Genomic DNA, 20995 nt, shown 5'->3' with positions numbered 1-20995 from the left:
GGAATTTGGGGAGGGGGCGCCGGAATTTGGGGGTCCTTGAGTCCTTCAAACCCCCCTGGGAACCTTCAGGAACCTTCAGGAACTTCCAGAACCTTCCTGAGACCCCTCCCCACCCCCGGAGACCCCCCGGGACCCCCCCGGGACCCCCCCAATAAACGCTGCCGGTCCCCAGTGTGGTCTGGTGTTGGAATTTGGGGAGGGGGCGCTGGAATTTGGGGGTCCCAGAGTCCTTCAAACCCCCCTGGGAACCCTCAGGAACCCCCAGACCCTTCCTGAGACCCCTCCCCACCCCTGGGGACCCCCCCGGGACCCCCCCAATAAACGCTGCCGGTCCCCACCGTGGTCACGTGGTTGGATTTGGGGAGGGGGCGCCGGAATTTGGGGGTCCCCGCACCCTCCAAACCCCCCTGGGAACCTTCAGGAACCCCCAGACCCTTCCTGAGACCCCTCCCCACCCCTGGGGACCCCCCCAAGACCCCCGGGACCCCCCCAATAAACGCTGCCAGTCCCCAGTGTGGTCACTGGGGAGGGGGCGCAGGAATTTGGGGGGTCCCTGAGTCCTCCAAACCCCCCTGGGAACACTCAGGAACCCCCAGACCCTTCCTGAGACCCCTCCCCACCCCCGGAGACCCCCCCGGGACCCCCCCGGGACCCCCCGGGACCCCCCCAATAAACGCTGCCGGTCCCCAGTGTGGTCTGGTGTTGGGATTTGGGGAGGGGGCGCCGGAATTTGGGGGTCTTTGAGTCCTTCAAACCCCCCTGGGAACCCCCAGGAACCCCCAGACCCTTCCTGAGACCCCTCCCCACCCCCGGGGACCCCCCGAGACCCCCGGGACCCCCCCCAATAAACGATGCCGTGGTCACGTGGTTGGATTTGGGGAGGGGACGCAGGAATTTTTTCCCCAAAAAAATCCAAATTTTTCCAAAAAAATCCAATTTTTCCCCAAAAAATCCTATTTTTTCCCCCCAAAACCTCACTCAGCCTCCCCAAATCCCACTTTTCCCCCCCAAAATCCCATTTTTTCCCCAAAAAATCCCATTTTTTCCTCCCAAAATCCATTTTTTTCCCAAAAATTCCCATTTTTCCCCCACTCGGGGGTCCCCAGAGCAAGGGGAGGGGGATTTAGAGATTTTTGGGAGGAATTTTGGGATTTTTTGGGAGGAATTTTGATTTTTTTTTGATGAATTTTGATTTTTTTGGACGGATTTGGGAGTTTTTTGTAGAAATCTGGGATTTTTTGGAGGGAATTTGGGATTTTTTTTGAGGAATTTTGGGATTTTTTTGATAAATTTGGGATTTTTTTTTTTCAGGATTTTTTTGTGCGGTTTTTTTTTATTACTTTTTAATTTTTCCGGATTTTTTTGTGTTTTTTCAGGATTTTTTGGGGGGTTTTTTATTATTTTTTATTTTTTTCAGGATTTTTTTGTGTTTTTTCAGAATTTTTTGGGATTTTTTTTATTTTTTTAAATTTTTTTCAGGATTTTTTGGATTTTTTTCAGGTTTTTTTTGGGTTTTTTTAATTTTTAAAATTTTTTTCAGGATTTTTTTGATTTTTTTCAGGATTTTTTTGTGCGTTTCTTTTATTATTTTTTATTTTTTTTCACGATTTTTTTGGTTTTTTTCAGAATTTTTTTGGGGTTTTTTTAATTTTTTAAATTTTTTTCAGGATTTTTTGGGGGATTTTTTTTTATTTTTTTGATTTTTTTCAGGATTTTTTTTATTTTTTTCAGGATTTTTTTGTGCGTTTGTTTTTATTATTTTTTATTTTTTTCAAGATTTTTTTTTATTTTTTCAGGACTTTTTTTTGCGTTTTTTTAAATTTTTTTTTTTTTTTCAGGATTTTTTTGATTTTTTTCAGGTTTTTTTTGAGATTTTTTTTAAATTTTTTTTATTTTTTTCAGGATTTTTTTGTGCGTTTTTTAATTATTTTTTATTTTTTTCAAGATTTTTTTATTTTTTCCAGAATTTTTTTTTATTTTTTTAAATTTTTTCGAGGGAAAGGAATTTTATCATCGTGAGGAGGGGGCTTCCCCACCCCTCCCCCTCCCCAAACCCCCTCCCCTTTTTACATTTCACATCATTTTTTTTACCCTTTTCACCCTTTTTCCTATAAAAAAAAATCACCAAAAACCACCGAGGGGGGAGGGGCAGAGAACACATCCGTGGGGGGAGGGGGTCTGTAATTTTTGGGGGGTTTTTGGGGAATTTGGGGAGGGGTCTCTCAGGCTGGGTAGGGGTCTTTCATCAGGCACTCGCGATCCTCGCGGCTCCCGGCTCCTCCCGGCGCTCGCGGCTTCGTCCGGCAGCGCCGCAGGGCCAGGCCCAGCCCGGCCGCCAGCGAGACCCCCAGCACCACCAGACCCCCGAAAACGGCCCCTGGAGGGGGGAAACGGGGTTAGGGACCCCCGAAATGGGGTCTGGGACCCCCGAAATGGGGTTAGAGACCCCCAGGGCCACCAGACCCCCGAAAACGGCTCCTGGAGGGGGGAAACGGGGTTAGAGACCCCCGAAATGGGGTTAGGGACCCCCGAAATGGGGTCTGGGACCCCCGAAATGGGGTTAGGGACCCCCAGGCCCAGCCCGGCCGCCAGCGAGACCCCCAGCGCCACGAGACCCCCGAAAACGGCCCCTGGAGGGGGGAAATGGGGTTAGGGACCCCCGAAATGGGGTCTGGGACCCCCGAAATGGGGTTAGGGACCCCCGAAATGGGGTTAGAGACCCCCAGGGCCACCAGACCCCCGAAAACGGCCCCTGGAGGGGGGAAATGGGGTTAGAGACCCCCGAAATGGGGTCTGGGACCCCCGAAATGGGGTTAGAGACCCCCAGGGCCACCAGACCCCCGAAAACGGCTCCTGGAGGGGGGAAATGGGGTTAGAGACCCCTGAAATGGGGTCTGGGACCCCCGAAATGGGGTTAGAGACCCCCAGGGCCAGCCCGGCCACCAGCGAGACCCCCAGGGCCACCAGACCCCCGAAAACGGCCCCTGGAGGGGGGAAATGGGGTTAGAGACCCCCGAAATGGGGTTAGAGACCCCCGAAATGGGGTCTGGGACCCCCGAAATGGGGTTAGGGACCCCCGAAATGGGGTCTGGGACCCCCAAAATGGGGTTAGAGACACCCAGGGCCACGAGACCCCCGAAAACGGCCCCTGGAGGGGGGAAATGGGGTTAGAGACCCCCGAAATGGGGTTAGGGACCCCCAAAATGGGGTCAGGGACCCCCAAAATGGGGTTAGAGACCCCCGAAATGGGGTCTGGGGGGTCAGAAATGTGGTTAGAGACCCCCGAAATGTGGTTAGAGACCCCCGAAATGGGGTTAGAGACCCCCGAAATGGGGTTAGGGACCCCCAGGGCCACGAGACCCCCGAAAACGGCTCCTGGAGGGGAGAAATGGGGTTAGAGACCCCCGAAATGGGGTCTGGGACCCCCGAAATGGGGTTAGGGACCCCCAGGGCCACGAGACCCCCGAAAACGGCTCCTGGAGGGGAGAAATGGGGTTAGGGACCCCCGAAATGGGGTTAGGGACCCCCGAAATGGGGTTAGAGACCCCCAGGGCCACCAGACCCCCGAAAACGGCCCCTGGAGGGGGGAAATGGGGTTAGGGACCCCCGAAATGGGGTTAGGGACCCCCAAAATGGGGTCTGGGGGGTCAGAAATGGGGTTAGAGACCCCCGAAATGGGGTTAGAGACCCCCGAAATGGGGTCAGGGACCCCCGAAATGGGGTTAGAGACCCCCGAAAACGGCTCCTGGAGGGGGGAAATGGGGTTAGAGACCCCCAAAATGGGGTCTGGGACCCCCAAAATGGGGTTAGGGACCCCCGAAATGGGGTCTGGGACCCCCAAAATGGGGTTAGAGACCCCCGAAATGGGGTCTGGGGGGTCAGAAATGGGGTTAGAGACCCCCAGGGCCACCAAACCCCCGAAAACGGCTCCTGGAGGGGGGAAATGGGGTTAGAGACCCCCGAAATGGGGTTAGAGACCCCCAAAATGGGGTTAGGGACCCCCGAAATGGGGTTAGAGACCCCCGAAATGGGGTCTGGGGGGTCAGAAATGGGGTTAGAGACCCCCAGGCCCAGCCCGGCCGCCAGCGAGACCCCCAGGGCCACCAGACCCCCGAAAACGGCCCCTGGAGGGGAGAAATGGGGTTAGGGACCCCCGAAATGGGGTCTGGGACCCCCGAAATGGGGTCTGGGGGGTCAGAAATGGGGTTAGAGACCCCCGAAATGGGGTTAGGGACCCCCGAAATGGGGTTAGAGACCCCCAGGGCCACCAGACCCCCGAAAACGGCTCCTGGAGGGGAGAAATGGGGTTAGAGACCCCCGAAATGGGGTTAGGGACCCCCAAAATGGGGAGGATTTTGGGGGGGATTTTGGGGAGGATTTTGGGGGGATTTTGGGGGGGATTTTGGGGGGATTTGGGGGGGATTTTGGGGGGGATTTTGGGGGGGATTTTGGGGGGGATTTTGGGGGATTTTGGGGAGATTTTGGGGGGGATTTTGGGGGGATTTTGGGGGGGATTTGGGGGGGATTTTGGGGGGATTTTGGGGGGATTTTGGGGGGAATTTTGGGGGGATTTTGGGGGGATTTTGGGGAGGATTTTGGGGGATTTTGGGGGGGATTTTGGGGGGGATTTTGGGGGGATTTTGGGGGGATTTTGGGGAGATTTTGGGGGGGATTTTGGGGGATTTTGGGGGGGATTTTGGGGGGATTTGGGGGGGATTTTGGGGGATTTTGGGGGGGATTTTGGGGGGATTTTGGGGGATTTTGGGGGGATTTTGGGGAGGATTTTGGGGGGGATTTTGGGGGGATTTTGGGGGGATTTTGGGGGATTTTGGGGTCTCTGGAATTCACCTTTGGATGAGAAGAATCTCTGGAATTCGGCTCCGAGGTCACCTGGGGGGGAAAACAGAAAATTGGGGGGATCCGGGGAGGAAATTTGGGGATTTCGGGGGAAAATTTGGGAATTTTGGGGGAGATTTTTGAGAACTTTGGGGTGAATTTTTGGGGGATTTTAGGGGGGATTTTTGGGTGAATTTTTGGGGATTTTTGGGTGAATTTTCGGGAATTTTTGGGTGAATTTTTGGGATTTTGGGGGGATTTTAGGGGAGATTTTGGGGGATTTTTGGATGAATTTTTGTGATTTTGGGGGGAATTTTTGGGTTAATTTTTAGAATTTTGGGGGGATTTTTGGGTGAATTTTGGGGGATTTTGGGGTGAATTTTTGTGATTTTGGGGTGAATTTTTGGGTGAATTTTTGTGATTTTGGGGGGATTTTTAGGATGAATTTTTTTGATTTTGGGGTGAATTTTTGGGTGAATTTTTGTGATTTGGGGGGGATTTTTGGGATGAATTTTTTTGACTTTGGGGGGGATTTTTGGGTGAATTTTGGGGGATTTTGGGGTGAATTTTTGCGATTTTGGGGGGGATTTTTTGCGGATAATTTTTGCGATTTACTCGGGATTTTTTGGGAATTTTTTAACGCCATTTTCCAGGGCAGGATTCCCCACCATAAATTCATATTTTGGGTTAAATTCAGTCGATTTTGGGTCACATTCCCCTCACCCCGGGGGCTCCTGCAGCGGCTCAGACACTCCCGCTCGTCGCGGTGATTGTTGGCGTTGCCCCTGCAGCCGCCGGAGGTGAATTCCCGGCAGGAATTCTTGGGAATTTTGGGAGGGATTTTTGGGAGAATTTTTGGGGATTTTGGGGTGAATATTTTGGATTTTGGGGGGAATTTTGGAGGGGATTTTTGGGTGAATTTTGGGGAATTTTTGGTTTAATTTTTGGGGATTTTTGGTTGAATTTTTGGTTTAATTTTTGGGGATTTTTGGTTGAATTTTTGGGTGAATTTTTGGGATTTTGGGGTGAATTTTTGGGATTTTTGGGTGAATTTTGGGGGATTTTGGGGTGAGTTTTTGTGATTTTGGGGTGAATTTTTGGGTGAATTTTTGTGATTTGGGGGGGATTTTTGGGATGAATTTTTTTGATTTTGGGGGGGATTTTTGGGTGAATTTTTGGGATTTTGGGGTGAATTTTTGGGGGATTTCGGGGTGAATTTTTCTGATTTTGGGGGGGATTTTTGGGTGAATTTTGGGGATTTTTGGGTGAATTTTTGGGATTTTGGGGGGATTTTTGGGTGAATTTTGGGGGATTTTGGGAGGGAATTTTGGGGATTTTTGTTTGAATTTTTGCGTTTTACTCGGGATTTTTTGTGAATTTTTTAACATTATTTTCCAGGGCATCATTTCCCAAAACAAACCCAAATTTTGGGTTAAATTCAGCCGATTTTGGGTCACATTCCCCTCACCCCGGGGGCTCCTGCAGCGGCTCAGACACTCCCGCTCGTCGCGGTGATTGTTGGCGTTGCCCCTGCAGCCGCCGGAGGTGAATTCCCGGCAGGAATTCTTGGGAATTTTGGGAGGGATTTGGGGGGGATTTTAGAGGGGATTTTTGGGTGAATTTTTTGGATTTTGGGGGGGATTTTTGGGGGGATTTTTGGGTGAATTTTTGGGGAATTTTTGGTTGAATTTTTGGGGATTTTTGGTTGAATTTTTGGGTGAATTTTTGGGATTTTGGGGGGGATTTTTGGGTGAATTTTGGGGGATTTTTGGGTGAATTTTTGTGATTTTGGGGTGAATTTTTGGGTGAATTTTTGTGATTTTGGGGGGATTTTTAGGATGAATTTTTTTGATTTTGGGGTGAATTTTTGGGTGAATTTTTGTGATTTGGGGGGGATTTTTGGGATGAATTTTTTTGATTTTGGGGGGGATTTTTGGGTGAATTTTGGGGGATTTTGGGGTGAATTTTTGCGATTTTGGGGGGGATTTTTTGCGGATAATTTTTGCGATTTACTCGGGATTTTTTGGGAATTTTTTAACGCCATTTTCCAGGGCAGGATTCCCCACCATAAATTCATATTTTGGGTTAAATTCAGCCGATTTTGGGTCCCATTCCCCTCACCCCGGGGGCTCCTGCAGCGGCTCAGACACTCCCGCTCGTCGCGGTGATTGTTGGCGTTGCCCCTGCAGCCGCCGTAGGTGAATTCCCGGCAGGAATTCTCCTCGGGAATGAAATACCAGCGCGGGAACGCCGCCCGGCACGGCCCCGGCACCGGCGGCGCCGAGCACAGCTCTGCCCAGGGGGGGAAAAAAAACGGGATTATTTTGGGGTAAATCGGTGGGAAATGGGGAAAAAAAGGGGGGAAATGGGGGTTTTTCATGAGAAAATTGAATTTTTTGGGGAAAAATGGGGATTTTTGGGGTGAAAATGGGATTTTTCTGGGAAAAAATGGGATTTTTTGGGGTGAAAATGGGATTTTTCCAGCCAAAAATGGGATTATTTTGGGGTGAATCGGTGGGAAATGGGGAAAAAAAGGGGGGAAATGGGGGTTTTTCATGAGAAAATTGAATTTTTTGGGGAAAAATGGGGATTTTTGGTCAAAAATTGAATTTTTCTTGAGAAAATTGAGATTTTGTGGACAAAAATGGGGATTTTCTGGGTAAAAATGGGATTTTTCCAGAGAAAAATGGGATTATTTTGGGGTGAATCGGTGGGAAATGGGGAAAAATCAGGGGGGAATGGGGGTTTTCTGGGAAAAAATGGGGATTTTCAGTGAAAAATTGAAGTTTTTCAGAGAAAAATGGGATTATTTTGGGGTGAATCGGTGGGAAACGGGGGTTTTTTGGGAAAAAATTGAATTTTTTCTGAGAATAATTGAGATTTTGTGGTCAAAAATGGGGATTTTCTAGGTAAAAATGGGAATTTTTGGGGTGAAAATTGAATGTTTCCTGAGAAAATTGAGATTTTTTTGGTCAAAAATGGGAATTTTTTGGGTAAAAATGGGATTTTCTGGTCAAAAATAGGGATTTTGTGGTCAAAAATGGGAATTTTTGGGGTGAAAATTGAATTTTTCCTGAGAAAATTGAGATTTTTGTGGTCAAAAATGGGAATTCCCGAATTTCCGTGAAATCCATCCCAAAACCTCCCCTCCCCCCCCCCAGTCCGGGGTTACCTGGCAAGGTGGAATTGGTCACGGGGCTGGAGGGAGCTGGGGAGAAATGGGGAGAAAAAGGGGAAAAATGGGAAAAATGGGGAGAAAAATGGGAAAAATGGGGAAAGAAATGGGGAAAATGGGGAAAGAAATGGGGAAAATGGGGATAAAAATGGGAGGAAAAATGGGGAAAATGGGGAGAAAATGGGGAGAAAATGGGAATAAAAATGGGAAAAATGGGGAAAATGGGGAGAAAAATGGGAAAAATGGGGAAAAAATCGGGAAAATGGGGATAAAAATGGAAATAAAAATGGGAAAAATGGGGAAAATGGGGAGAAAAATGGGAATAAAAATGGGGAAAATGGGGAAAAAAAATGGGAAAAATGGGAATAAAAATGGGAAAAATGGGGGGAAAAATGGGAATAAAAATGGGGAAAAAGGGGAAAAATGGGGATAGAAATGGGGAAAATGGGGGGAAAAATGAGAATAAAAATGGGAAAAATGGGAATAAAAATGGGAAAAATGGGAGGAAAAATGGGAAAAATGGGGGAAAATGGGAAAAATGGGGAGAAATACGGGGAAAATGGGAATAAAAATGGGGAGAAAAATGGGAAAATGGGGAGGAAAATGGGAAAAATGGGGGGTAAAATGGGAAAAATGAGAATAAAAATGGGAAAAATGGTAATAAAAATGGGAAAAATGGAGGAAAGGGGGGGAAAATGGGAAAAATGGGAATAAAGGGAAAAATGGGAAAAATGGGGAGAAAAATGGGAAAAATGGGAATAAAAATGGGAATTATGGGGGGGGAAAATGGGAAAAAAATGGGAAAAACGGGGGGAAAAAGGGGAAAAAAAGGGAAAAAAGCGTCCCCCGCTCCCTTCCCGACCCCCCCGCAGCGTTCCCGGCGCTCCCGGTGCCATTCCCGGTTCCTCCCGGTCCCTCCCGTTCCCATCCCCGGTGTCCCCCGGTGTCCCCCGGTTCTCACCGGTGTCCCCGCAGCGTTCCCGGCGCTCCCGCTCGCTCCCGAAGTTGTTCCCGCTCCCATCCCCGGTGTCCCCCGGTCCCTCCCGTTCCCATCCCCGGTCCCTCCCGGTCCCTCCCGGTGTGTCCCGGTTCTCACCGGTGTCCCCGCAGCGTTCCCGGCGCTCCCGCTCGCTCCCGAAGTTGTTCCCGCTCCCATCCCCGGTGTCCCCCGGTCCCTCCCGGTCCCATCCCCGGTGTCCCCCGGTGTCCCCCGTTCCCATTCCCGGTTCTCACCGGTGTCCCCGCAGCGTTCCCGGCGCTCCCGGTCCCATCCCCGGTCTGTCCCGGTCCCTCCCGCTCCCATCCCCGGTGTCCCCCGGTCCCTCCCGGTGTCCCCCGGTCCCATTCCCGGTGTGTCCCGGTGTGTCCCGGTTCTCACCGGTGTCCCCGCAGCGTTCCCGGCGCTCCCGCTCGCTCCCGAAGTTGTTCCCGTTCCCATCCCCGGTGTCCCCGGTCCCTCCCATTCCCATTCCCGGTGTCCCCCGGTTCCTCTCGGTCCCTCCCGTTCCCATTCCCGGTCCCTCCCGGTGTCCCCCGGTCCCTGTCCCGGTTCTCACCGGTGTCCCCGCAGCGTTCCCGGCGCTCCCGCTCGCTCCCGAAGTTGTTCCCGGTCCCATCCCCGGTGTCCCCCGGTCCCTCCCGCTCCCATCCCCGGTGTTCCCCGGTGTCCCCCGGTTCTCACCGGTGTCCCCGCAGCGTTCCCGGCACTCCCATTCGCTCCCGAAGTTGTTCCCGGTCCCATCCCCGGTGTCCCCCGGTCCCTCCCATTCCCATTCCCGGTGTCCCCCGGTTCCTCTCGGTCCCTCCCGTTCCCATTCCCGGTGTCCCCCGGTGTCCCCCGCTCCCTCCCGGTGTCCCCCGGTCCCATCCCCGGTGTCCCGGTTCTCACCGGTGTCCCCCGCTCCCTCCCGGTGTCCCCCGGTCCCATCCCCGGTGTCCCGGTTCTCACCGGTGTCCCCGCAGCGTTCCCGGCGCTCCCGTTCGCTCCCGAAGTTGTTCCCGTTCCCATCCCCGGTGTCCCCCGGTCCCTCCCGTTCCCATCCCCGGTGTCCCCCGTTCCCTGTCCCGGTTCTCACCGGTGTCCCCGCAGCGTTCCCGGCGCTCCCGCTCGCTCCCGAAGTTGTTCCCGTTCCCATCCCCGGTGTGTCCCGGTCCCTCCCGTTCCCATCCCCGGTGTCCCCCGTTCCCTGTCCCGGTTCTCACCGGTGTCCCCGCAGCGTTCCCGGCACTCCCGTTCGCTCCCGAAGTTGTTCCCGCTCCCATCCCCGGTGTCCCCCGGTCCCTCCCGGTGTCCCCCGGTCCCATCCCCGGTCCCTCCCGGTGTCCCCCGGTCCCTCCCGGTCCCATTCCTGCTCCCTCCCGGTGTCCCCCGTTCCCATCCCCGGTGTCCCCCGGTGTCCCCCGTTCCCTGTCCCGGTTCTCACCGGTGTCCCCGCAGCGTTCCCGGCACTCCCGTTCGCTCCCGAAGTTGTTCCCGCTCCCATCCCCGGTGTCCCCCGGTGTGTCCCGGTCCCTCCCGTTCCCATCCCCGGTGTCCCCCGGTCCCTGTCCCGGTTCTCACCGGTGTCCCCGCAGCGTTCCCGGCACTCCCGCTCGCTCCCGAAGTTGTTCCCGTTCCCATCCCCGGTGTCCCCCGGTCCCTCCCGGTGTCCCCCGGTGTGTCCCGGTTCTCACCGGTGTCCCCGCAGCGTTCCCGGCACTCCCGCTCGCTCCCGAAGTTGTTCCCGTTGCCGCCGCAGCCGCCGAACACGAAACTCTCGCAGCTCCCGGAGGAGGCGTTGAAAAACCAGCGCGGGATGGAGGCGCGGCAGCGGCCGGTGAGCGCCGGTAACCGGCACCGGGCTGGGGAACCGGCCCAAAATCACCCGAAATCACCCCAAAATCACCGGAAATCACCCCAAAATCCCCGGGAACCGGTACCGGCCTGGGGAACCGGCCAAAATCACCCCAAAATCCATCCCAAAATCACCTCAAATCACCCCAAAATCACCCCAAAATCACCGGGAACCGGCACCGGGCTGGGGAATCGGCCCAAAATTACCCCAAAATCACCCGAAACCACCCCGAAATCACCGGAAATCACCCCAAAATCACCGGAAATCACCCCAAAATCCCCGGGAACCGGCACCGGGCTGGGGAATCACCCCAAAATCACCGGAAATCACCCCAAAATCACCCCAAAATCACCGGAAATCACCCCAGAATCACCGGGAACCGGCACCGGGCTGGGGAACCGGCCAAAAATCACCCGAAATCACCCCAAAATCACCGGAAATCACCCCAAAATCACCCCAAAATCACCGGTAACCGGCACCGGGCTGGGGAACCGGCCCAAAATTACCCGAAATCACCCCAAAATCACCCCAAAATCACCGGAAATCACCCCAGAATCACCCCAAAATCACCCCAAAATCACCGGAAATCACCCCAAAATCCCCGGTAACCGGCACCGGGCTGGGGAACCGGCCCAAAATCAAAGGAAATCACCCCAGAATCACCCCAAAATCACCGGAAATCACCCCAAAATCACCGGTAACCGGCACCGGGCTGGGGGAATCACCCCAAAATCACCCCAAAATCACCGGAAATCACCCCAAAATCACCCCAAAATCACCGGAAATCACCCCAAAATCACCGGGAACCGGCACCGGGCTGGGGAAATCACCCCAAAATCAAAAGAAATCACCCCAAAATCACCGGAAATCACCCCAAAATCACCCCAAAATCACCGGAAATCACCCCAAAATCACCGGGAACCGGCACCGGGCTGGGGAAATCACCCCAAAATCAAAAGAAATCACCCCAAAATCACCGGAAATCACCCCAAAATCACCCCAAAATCACCGGAAATCACCCCAAAATCACCGGGAACCAGCACCGGGCTGGGGGAATCACCCCAAAATCACCCAAAATCACCCCAAAATCACCCGAAATCACCCCAAAATCACCGGGAACCGGCACCGGGCTGGGGAATCACCCCAAAATCACCCAAAATCCATCCCAAAATCACCGGAAATCACCCCAAAATCACCCCAAAATCCCCGGTAACCGGCACCGGGCTGGGGAACCGGCCAAAATCACCCCAAAATCAAAGGAAATCACCCCAGAATCACCCCAAAATGAACCCAAAATCCTCCCTGGGATCCCCAAAATTCTTCCTGGGACCCCCCAAAACTCCCCTGGGACCGCAAATTCTCCGTGGGAGCCCCAAATCCTCCCTGGACCCCCCAAAAATTCGGGATCGCACCCCGAAATTCGGGATCGGTCCCCCCAATCCTCTCTAGGACCCCCCAGGAGCTCCTGGGACCCCCCAAATCCTCCCTGGGACCCCCAAATCCTTCCTGGGACCCCCCAAATCCTCCCTGGGACCCCCAAATCCTCCCTGGGACCCCCAAATCCTCCCTGGGACCCCCGAAACTGCCCCAGGACCCCCCAAAGTGCCACAGGACCCCCAAACCCTCCTTGGGACCCCCCAAAAGTGCCCCAGGACCCCCCAAAACTGCCCCAGGACCCCCCAAAACTGCCCCAGGACCCCCCAAAAGTGCCCCAGGACCCCCCAAAACTGCCCTAGGACCCCCCAAATCCCCCCCAGGACCCCCCAAAGTGCCACAGGACCCCCAGAACTGCCCCAGGACCCCCCAAACCCTCCTTGAGACCCCCGTAAGTGCCCCAGGACCCCCATAAGTGCCCCAGGACCCCCCAAAGTGCCACAGGACCCCCAGGACCCCCCAAAACTGCCCCAGGACCCCCCAAAACTGCCCCAGGACCCCCTAAGTCCTCTTTGAGACCCCCAAAAGTGCCCCAGGACCCCCCATAAGTGCCCCAGGACCCCCAAAAAATGCCCTAGGACCCCCTGAATCCTCCCCAGGACCCCCCAAAACTGCCCCAGGACCCCCAGAACTGCCCCAGGACCCCCCAAAACCCTCCTTGAGACCCCCGTAAGTGCCCCAGGACCCCCCAGATCCTTCCTGGGACGCCCCAAATCCTCCCCAGGACCCCCAAAAGTGCCCCAGGACCCCCCAAACCCTCCCTGGGACCCCCAAAACTGCCCCAGGACCCCCCAAAACTGCCCCAGGACCCCCCAAATCCCCCCAGGACCCCCCAAAACCCACCCAGGACCCCCCAAATCCCCCCCAGGACCCCCCAAAACTGCCCCAGGACCCCCCAAATCCCCCCCAGGACCCCCCAAAACCCCCCCAGGACCCCCCAAATCCCCCCCAGGACCCCCCAAAACTGCCCCAGGACCCCCCAAAACTGCCCCAGGACCCCCCAAATCCCCCCAGGACCCCCCAAACCCCCCCAGGACCCCCCAAATCCCCCCCAGGACCCCCCAAAACCCCCCCAGGACCCCCCAAATCCCCCCAGGACCCCCCAAACCCCCCCAGGACCCCCCAAAACCCCCCCAGGACCCCCAAAATTTCCCCAGGACCCCCCAAAACTGCCCCAGGACCCCTCCCCTCGCCGTGGCCCCGCCCCCCCCCGCGCCCCCCGTTCCCCCCCCGCTCCCCCCGGTACCGGCGAGGGCGGCGGGGCCGCTCTGGGGGTCCCGCCCGGAGCCCCCCGGGACCCCCAGGATCAGCAGCAGCACCGGGAGGAGCCGCCCCGCCGCCATCGCCAGGTGCGCGCCCCTGACGTCACCCAGGTGCGCCCAGGCCACGCCCACCCGGAAACGGGCGGGCCCCGAGGGCGCACGCGCGGGTTGGCGGTTTGGCCACGCCCCCTCGTGTGGCAACGGCTCCGTCGCGGTGAGGCTCCGCCCCCTCATTTGCATACGAGGCGGGAAATCGCGAGGCTGGGGGGGGTTGTGGGGGGATTTTGGGGGGGTTTTGGGGGATTTTTGGGGGGGTTTTGGGGTGTTTTTGGGGTTTGGTTTTTTTGGGGGAGGATTTCGGGGGGGTTTTGGGGGGATTTTGGGGTTTGGGGGATTTTGAGGGGGTTTTGAGGGGGTTTTGGGGGGTTTGGGGTTTTTTGGGGGGTTTTTGAGGGGGATTTTGGGGTTTGAGAGGTTTTGGGGGGTCTTTGGGGGGGATTTTGGGGTTTGGGGGATTTTGGGGGGTTTTTGAGGGGGATTTTGGGGAGTTTGGGGTTTTTTGGGGGGGGTTTTGAGGGGGATTTTGGGGTTTGAGAGGTTTTGGGGGGTCTTTGGGGGGGATTTTGGGGGGTTTGGGGTTTTTTTGGGGGTTTTTGAGGGGGATTTTGGGGGGTTTGGGGGGTTTGGGGGGGTTTTGAGGGGGATTTTGGGGGTTGAGAGGTTTTGGGGGGTTTTTGAGGGGGATTTTGGGGGTTTTGGGGGGTTTTGGGGGGAATTTTGGGGTCTGGGGGGCTCTTGTGGGGGCTCCGGGTGTTTATGGGGGGAGTTTTAGGGGGCGTTGCCGATTTCAACCACGCCCTTTTAGGCCCCGCCCCCTCCCCCCACCCCTGGGGACAATTTGGGGGGGCTCTAGGGGAATTCCAGGGTTAAGCCACGCCCCTGACACGCCCCTTTAAGCCCCGCCCTTCTCGCCCCCTAATCCAGGGGTCTTTAGGGGTCTCAAGGGGGAATTCCAGGATTAGGCCACGCCCTCTTAAAGCCCCGCCCCCTCTTCCCCCACCCTGGGGGTCTTTAGGGGTCTCGTGGGGGAGTTCCAGGATTAGGCCACGCCCCCGATACGCCCCTTTAGGCCCCGCCCCCTTTCCCCCCACCCTGGGGGGGCTTTAGGGGGTCTCAAGGGTGAGTTCAAGGATTAGGCCACGCCCTCTTAAGCCCCGCCCCTCTCCCCCACCCTGGGGGGGCTTTAGGGGGTCTCAAGGGTGGGTTCCAGGATTAGACCACGCCCTCCTAAGCCCCGCCCCTCTCCCCCACCCTGGGGGGGCTTTAGGGGGTCTCAAGGGTGGGTTCCAGGATTAGGCCACGCCCTCTTAAGCCCCGCCCCCTCTTCCCCCACCCCGGGGGTCTTTAGGGGTCTCGTGGGGGAGTTCCATGGTTAGGCCACGCCCTCTTAAAGCCCCGCCCCTTTCCCCCACCCTGGGGGGGCTTTAGGGGGTCTCAAGGGGGAGTTCCAGGATTAGGCCACGCCCTCTTAAGCCCCGCCCCTCTCCCCCACCCTGGGTGGGCTTTAGGGCATCTCAAGGGGGAGTTCCAGGATTAGGCCACGCCCTCTTAAACCCCGCCCCTCTCCCCCACCCTGGGTGGGCTTTAGGGGGTCTCAAGGGGGAGTTCCAGGATTAGGCCACGCCCCGACACGCCCCTTTAGGCCCCGCCCCCTCTCCCCCCAACCCGTGGGGGCTTTAGGGGGTCTCAAAGAGGCGTTCCGGGATTAGGCCACGCCCCCAACACGCCCCTTTAGGCCCCGCCTCTTCTCCTAACCCGGGGGACTTTAGGGGGTCTCAAGGAGGCGTTCCGGGATTAGGCCACGCCCCCCGACACGCCCCTTTAGGCCCCGCCCCCTCGCCCCCTACCCCCGGCGGCCGCCCCGGCTCCGCGTCCCGAGCGATGGCGGCGAACCGGCTGGGGCGGCGGCAGGGCCGGGGGGGCTCGGCCGGCCCGGGGGGGCTCTCGGCGGCTCGGGGGTCCCCGGGGGGGCTCTCCCCGGACCCCCGGGGGGGTTCCCCGGGCCGCAGCCCCGGGGTGCAGCGGAGAGCGGCGCGGGTCACGGTGCGCTACAACCGGCAGGAGCTGCAGCGGCGGCTGGACACGGAGCGGTGGATGGACGGCAGGATCGGGGAGCTCTACCGGGGACAGGTACCGGGAACCCGAACCGGGACCGGGACCGGGAACCCGAACCGGGACCGGGATTGGGAACCGGGGATGGAGCGGGAACCGGGCAGGGGAACCGGGCATGGGAACCGGGACCGACACGGAGCGGTGGATGGACGGCAGGATCGGGGAGCTCTACCGGGGACAGGTACCGGGAACCCGAACCGGGACCGGGAACCCGAACCGGGACCGGGAACCGGGGATGGAGCGGGAACCGGGCAGGGGAACCGGGCATGGGAACCGGGACCGACACGGAGCGGGGGATGGACGGCAGGATCGGGGAGCTCTACCGGGGACAGGTACCGGGAACCCGAACCGGGACCGGGAACCAGAACCCGAACCGGGACCGGGATTGGGAACCGGGGATGGAGCGGGAACCGGGGATGGGAACCGGGGATGGGGCACCGGCACCGACACGGAGCGGTGGATGGACGGCAGGATCGGGGAGCTCTACCGGGGACAGGTACCGGTACCGGGAACCCGAACCGGGACCGGGAACCTGAACCGGGACCGGGACCGGGCAGGGGAACCGGGGATGGAGCGGGAACCGGGCAGGGGAACCGGGCATGGAGCGGGAACTGGGACCGACACGGAGCGGTGGATGGACGGCAGGATCGGGGAGCTCTACCGGGGACAGGTACCGGTACCGGGAACCCGAACCGGGACCGGGACCGGGAACCCGAACCGGAACCGGGACCGGGAACCCGAACCGGAACCGGGACCGGGCAGGGGAACCGGGGATGGGACACCGGGAACCGGGGATGGGGCACCGGCACCGACAGGGAGCGGGGGATGGACGGCAGGATCGGGGAGCTCTACCGGGGACAGGTACCGGGAACCCGAACCGGGAACGAGAACCGGGACCGGGAACCAGAACCGGGACTGGGCAGGGGAACGGGACATGGACCGGAACCGGGGATGGAGCGGGACTGGGGAGCCGGGACCGGGATGGAGATGGAGACTCGGGAAGCTGGACCGGGGTGGGGCACCGGGACCGGGGTGGGGCACCGGGACCGGGGTGGGGCACCGGGACCGGGAAATGGACCGGGACCGGGAAATGGACCGGGACTGGGAAATGGACCGGGAAATGGACCGGGACCGGGAACTGAACTGGGACAGGGACCGGGAAATGGACCGGGACCAGGGACCGGGAGCGGGAGTGAGAAATGGAGCGGGAATTGAACCAGGAACGGGACTGGGGAGCGGGAAAGGAGCGGGAGATGGAGCCGGGACCGGGACCGGGACCGGGGAATGGACCGGGACCGGGACCGGGAGATGGAGCCGGGACCGGGGAATGGACCGGGAAATGGAGCCGGGACCGGGACCGGGGAATGGACCGGGACCGGGACCGGGGAATGGACCGGGACCGGGGAATGGACCGGGAAATGGAGCCGGGACCGGGACCGGGGAATGGACCGGGACCGGGACCGGGGAATGGACCGGGACCGGGACTGGGACCGGGACCGGGAGATGGAGCCGGGACCGGGACCGGGACCGGGAGATGGAGCCGGGACCGGGACCGGGACCGGGAGATGGAGCCGGGACCGGGACCGGGACCGGGGAATGGAGCGGGGACTGGAACCGGGACCGGGACCGGGATCAGAACCGGGACCGAGCTCCAAAAGGGACCGGGAATGGACCTGGGACCGGGACCGGGGAAAATAAACGGGACCGGGACCGGGACGGGGACCGGGACCGAGAATGGGGCTGAGAACGGGACCGGGACCGGGAACTGGACCGGGACCGGGACCGGGGAAAATAAACGGGAACTGGACCGGGAACGGGAATGGACCTGGGACCGGGACCGGGACCGGGAATGGGGCTGAAAACGGGACCGGGACCGGGAACTGGACCGGGACCGGGAGATGGAGCAGGGACCGGGAACGGGACCGGGACCGGGAACTGGACCGGGAATGGGGCTGAGAACGGAACCGGGACCGGGACCGGGAATGGGGCTGAGAACGGGATCGGGACCGGAACCGGGAATGGGGCTGAGAACGAGAACGGGACCGGGACCGGGACCGGGAATGGGGCTGAGAACGGAACCGGGACCGGGACCGGGAATGGGGCTGAGAACGGGACCGGGACCGGAACCGGGAATGGGGCTGGGACCGGGACCGGGACCGGGACCGGGAATGGGGCTGAGAACGGAACCGGGACCGGGATCGGAACCGGGAATGGGGCTGAGAACGGGACCGGAACCGGGAACTGGACCGGGAATGGGGCAGAGAACGGGACCGGGACCGGGAACTGGACCGGGAATGTGCCAGGTCCCGGTGCAGGTCCCGGTGCCGGTGCCGGGGGGTCCCAGGCCGGATCTCCCCTCCCCCCACCGTGGGAACGGGCAGCTGGAGCGGGGGGAGGGGCGGATGTTCCCGGTTATCCCGCGGGAACCGGGCACGGGGGGGGAGGGGACATTCCGGGGGGGGGTTGGGGACATTCTGGGGGGGTTTGGGGACATTTGGGGACATTTTGGGACATTCTGGGGAGGTTTGGGGACATTTTGGGGAAGTTTTGGGACATTTTGGGAAAGTTTTGGGACATTCTGGGGGGTTTGGGGACATTTTAGGGACATTTTGGGACATTTTGGGGACATTTCGGGGGGGTTGGGACATTCTGGGGGGGTTTGGGGACATTTTGGGGATATTTGGGGACATTTGGGGACATTTTAGGGGGGGTTGGGACATTCTGGGGGGGTTTGGGGACATTTGGGGACATTTGGGGACATTTTGGGACATTTTAGGGGGGGGTTGGGACATTTGGGGAGGTTTGGGGACATTTTGGGACATTCTGGGAAAGTTTTGGGACATTCTGGGGGGGTTTGGGGGCATTTTAGGGACATTTTGGGGACATTCTGGGGAGGTTTGGGGACATTTTGGGAAAGTTTGGGACACTCGGGGGGGGTTTTGGGGCCATTTTTGGGGTTTTGGGGCCATTTCGGGGGGGTTTTGGGACATTTTGGGACATTTTAGGGACATTTTAGGGACATTTTGGGACATTTTGGGACATTTTGGGAGGGTTTGGGGACACTCGGGGGGGGGTTTGGGGCCATTTTTGGGGGTTTTGGGCCATTTTTGGGACATTTTAGGGCCAATTTTTGGGTTTTGGGGCCATTTTTGGGACATTTTAGGGCCAATTTTTGGGTTTGGGGCCATTTTTGGGACATTTGGGCCATTTTTGGGACATTTTGGGTCCATTTTTGGGGGTTTTGGGGCCATTTTTGGGGGTTTTGGGCCATTTTTGGGACATTTTGGGGCCATTTTTGGGACATTTTGGGGCCATTTTTGGGACATTTTGGGTCCATTTTTGGGGGTTTTGGGGCCATTTTTGGGACATTTTGGGGCCATTTTTGGGGGGTTTTGGGCCATTTTTGGGCCATTTTTGGGCCATTTTTTGGGTTTTGGGGCCATTTTTTGGGGGTTTTGGGACATTTTGGGGCCATTTCGGGGGGTGTTTTGGGCCATTTTGGGGGGTTTTGGGCCATTTTTGGGCCATTTTGGGGCCAATTTTTGGGTTTTGGGGCCATTCTTGGGACATTTTTGGGCCATTTTGGGGGGTTTTGGGCCATTTTTTGGGCCATTTTTGGGTGTTTTGGGCCATTTTTGGGCCATTTTTGGGTCATTTTTTGGGCCATTTTTTGGGTTTTGGGCCATTTTTGGGGGTTTGGGGCCATTTTTGGGGGTCCCCAAACCCCCCCGCGCCCCTCCCCAGGAGCAGGAGATGCCGGACGAGCTGAACATCGATGAACTCCTGGAGCTGGACACGGACGAGGAGCGAGCCCGGAAAATCCAGGTGGGAATTCCGGGATTCCGGGGAATTTTAGGGGATTTGGGGAGGGGAATTTTGGGGATTTTTGGGGAATTTTTGGGGAATTTTTGGGGATTTTTAAGGGATTTTTGGGGGGATTTTTGGGGAATTTTTGGGCGGGAATTTTGGGGAATTTTGGGGAATTTTAGGGGATTTTTGGGGAATTTTTGGGGAATTTTGGGGAATTTTAGGGGATTTTGGGATGGGAATTTTGGGGAATTTTTGGGGAATTTTTGGGGAATTTTTGGGAATTTTTTGGGAATTTTTGGGGGGAATTTTGGGGAATTTTGGGGGAATTTTTGGGGAATTTTGGGGAATTTTAGGGGAATTTTTGGGGAATTTTGGGGGGGAATTTTGGGGAATTTTAGGGGATTTTGGGGGGGAATTTTGGGGAATTTTTGGGGAATTTTTGGGGAATTTTGGGATGGGAATTTTGGGGAATTTTAGGGGATTTTGGGGGGGAATTTTGGGGAATTTTAGGGGATTTTGGGGGGGAATTTTGGGGAAATTTTGGGGAATTTTAGGGGATTTTGGGGGGGAATTTTGGGGAATTTTTGGGGAATTTTAGGGGAATTTTTGGGTAATTTTTGGGTATTTTGGGGAATTTTAGGGGATTTTGGGGGGGAATTTTGGGGAATTTTGGGGAATTTTAGGGGATTTTGGGGAGGAATTTTGGGGAATTTTTGGGGAATTTTAGGGGATTTTGGGAGGGGAATTTTGGGGAATTTTGGGGGAATTTTTAGGGGATTTTTTGGGGAATTTTGGGGTGGGAATTTTGGGGAATTTTGGGGAATTTTAGGGGATTTTGGGATGGGAATTTTGGGGAATTTTTGGGGGATTTTTGGGGAATTTTGGGGAATTTTGGGGAATTTTAGGGGATTTTGGGAGGGGAATTTTGGGGAATTTTGGGGAATTTTAGGGGATTTTGGGGGGGAATTTTGGGGAATTTTTGGGGAATTTTTGGGGAATTTTGGGGGGAATTTTGGGGGAATTTTAGGGGATTTTGGGTTGGGAATTTTGGGGAATTTTAGGGGATTTGGGGTGGGAATTTTGGGGAATTTTTGGGGAATTTACGGGGGAATTTTGGGGAATTTTGGGGAATTTTAGGGTGGGAATTTGGTTTAATTTTTGGGGAATTTTGGGGAATTTTAGGGGATTTTGGGATGGGAATTTGGGTTAATTTTCAGGAATTTTGGGGTGGGAATTTTGGGGAATTTTAGGGGATTTTGGGGTGGAAATTTTGGGGAATTTTGGGATATTTTGGGGGGGAAATTTGGGGGATTTTAGGGTGGGAATTTGGGTTAATTTTCAGGAATTTTGGGGTGTGGATTTTGGGATATTTTGGGGGGAAAATTCGGGGAATTTTGGGGAATTTTAGGGATTTTGGGGTGTGAATTTTGGGATATTTTGGGGAATTTAGGGTGGGAATTTGGGTCAAGTTT

General features: G+C 56.5%; 2 protein-coding genes across 5 annotated transcripts in view; one reads left to right on the top strand and one right to left on the bottom strand.

Annotated features, from left to right (window-relative positions):
• Positions 1-1485: 1485 nt before the first annotated feature.
• On the bottom strand, positions 1486-13727 carry SPINT2 (serine peptidase inhibitor, Kunitz type 2). Of its 4 annotated transcripts, none has more exons than XM_086872110.1 (6): positions 13526-13727; positions 10685-10852; positions 8009-8044; positions 6958-7128; positions 4849-4890; positions 2165-2377 (listed from the first exon to the last, which is right to left on the bottom strand). In XM_086872110.1, the coding sequence occupies exons 1-6, from the start codon at positions 13620-13622 to the stop codon at positions 2223-2225; spliced, it is 669 nt and encodes a 222-aa protein (XP_086728236.1). In that variant the 5' UTR covers positions 13623-13727; the 3' UTR covers positions 2165-2222. The 4 variants fall into 4 exon arrangements, 2 of the variants coding, with proteins under 2 accessions (XP_086728235.1, XP_086728236.1); XR_015281590.1 differs by lacking the exon at positions 2165-2377 and adding an exon at positions 2936-2984 and having other exon boundaries at positions 5560-7128; positions 13526-13725; XR_015281589.1 differs by lacking the exon at positions 2165-2377 and adding an exon at positions 4076-4124 and having other exon boundaries at positions 5560-7128; positions 13526-13725.
• A 1729-nt stretch (positions 13728-15456) lies between these two features.
• PPP1R14A (protein phosphatase 1 regulatory inhibitor subunit 14A) overlaps positions 15457-20995 on the top strand; it is a 10988-nt gene continuing 5449 nt past the window's right edge. The window contains exons 1-2 of the mRNA XM_086872029.1: positions 15457-15731; positions 19458-19538. Coding sequence (XP_086728155.1) covers positions 15483-15731; positions 19458-19538 — 330 coding nt within the window. The 5' untranslated portion in view covers positions 15457-15482. The remainder of the gene's footprint in view (positions 15732-19457; positions 19539-20995) is intronic.

Source organism: Cyanistes caeruleus, chromosome 38, assembly GCF_971803275.1.
Source record: "Cyanistes caeruleus chromosome 38, bCyaCae1.hap1.1, whole genome shotgun sequence".
NCBI lineage: Eukaryota > Metazoa > Chordata > Aves > Passeriformes > Paridae > Cyanistes > Cyanistes caeruleus.
Note: the sequence above shows the minus strand (reverse complement) of the source record. Positions and strands in the feature narration are given on the sequence as shown.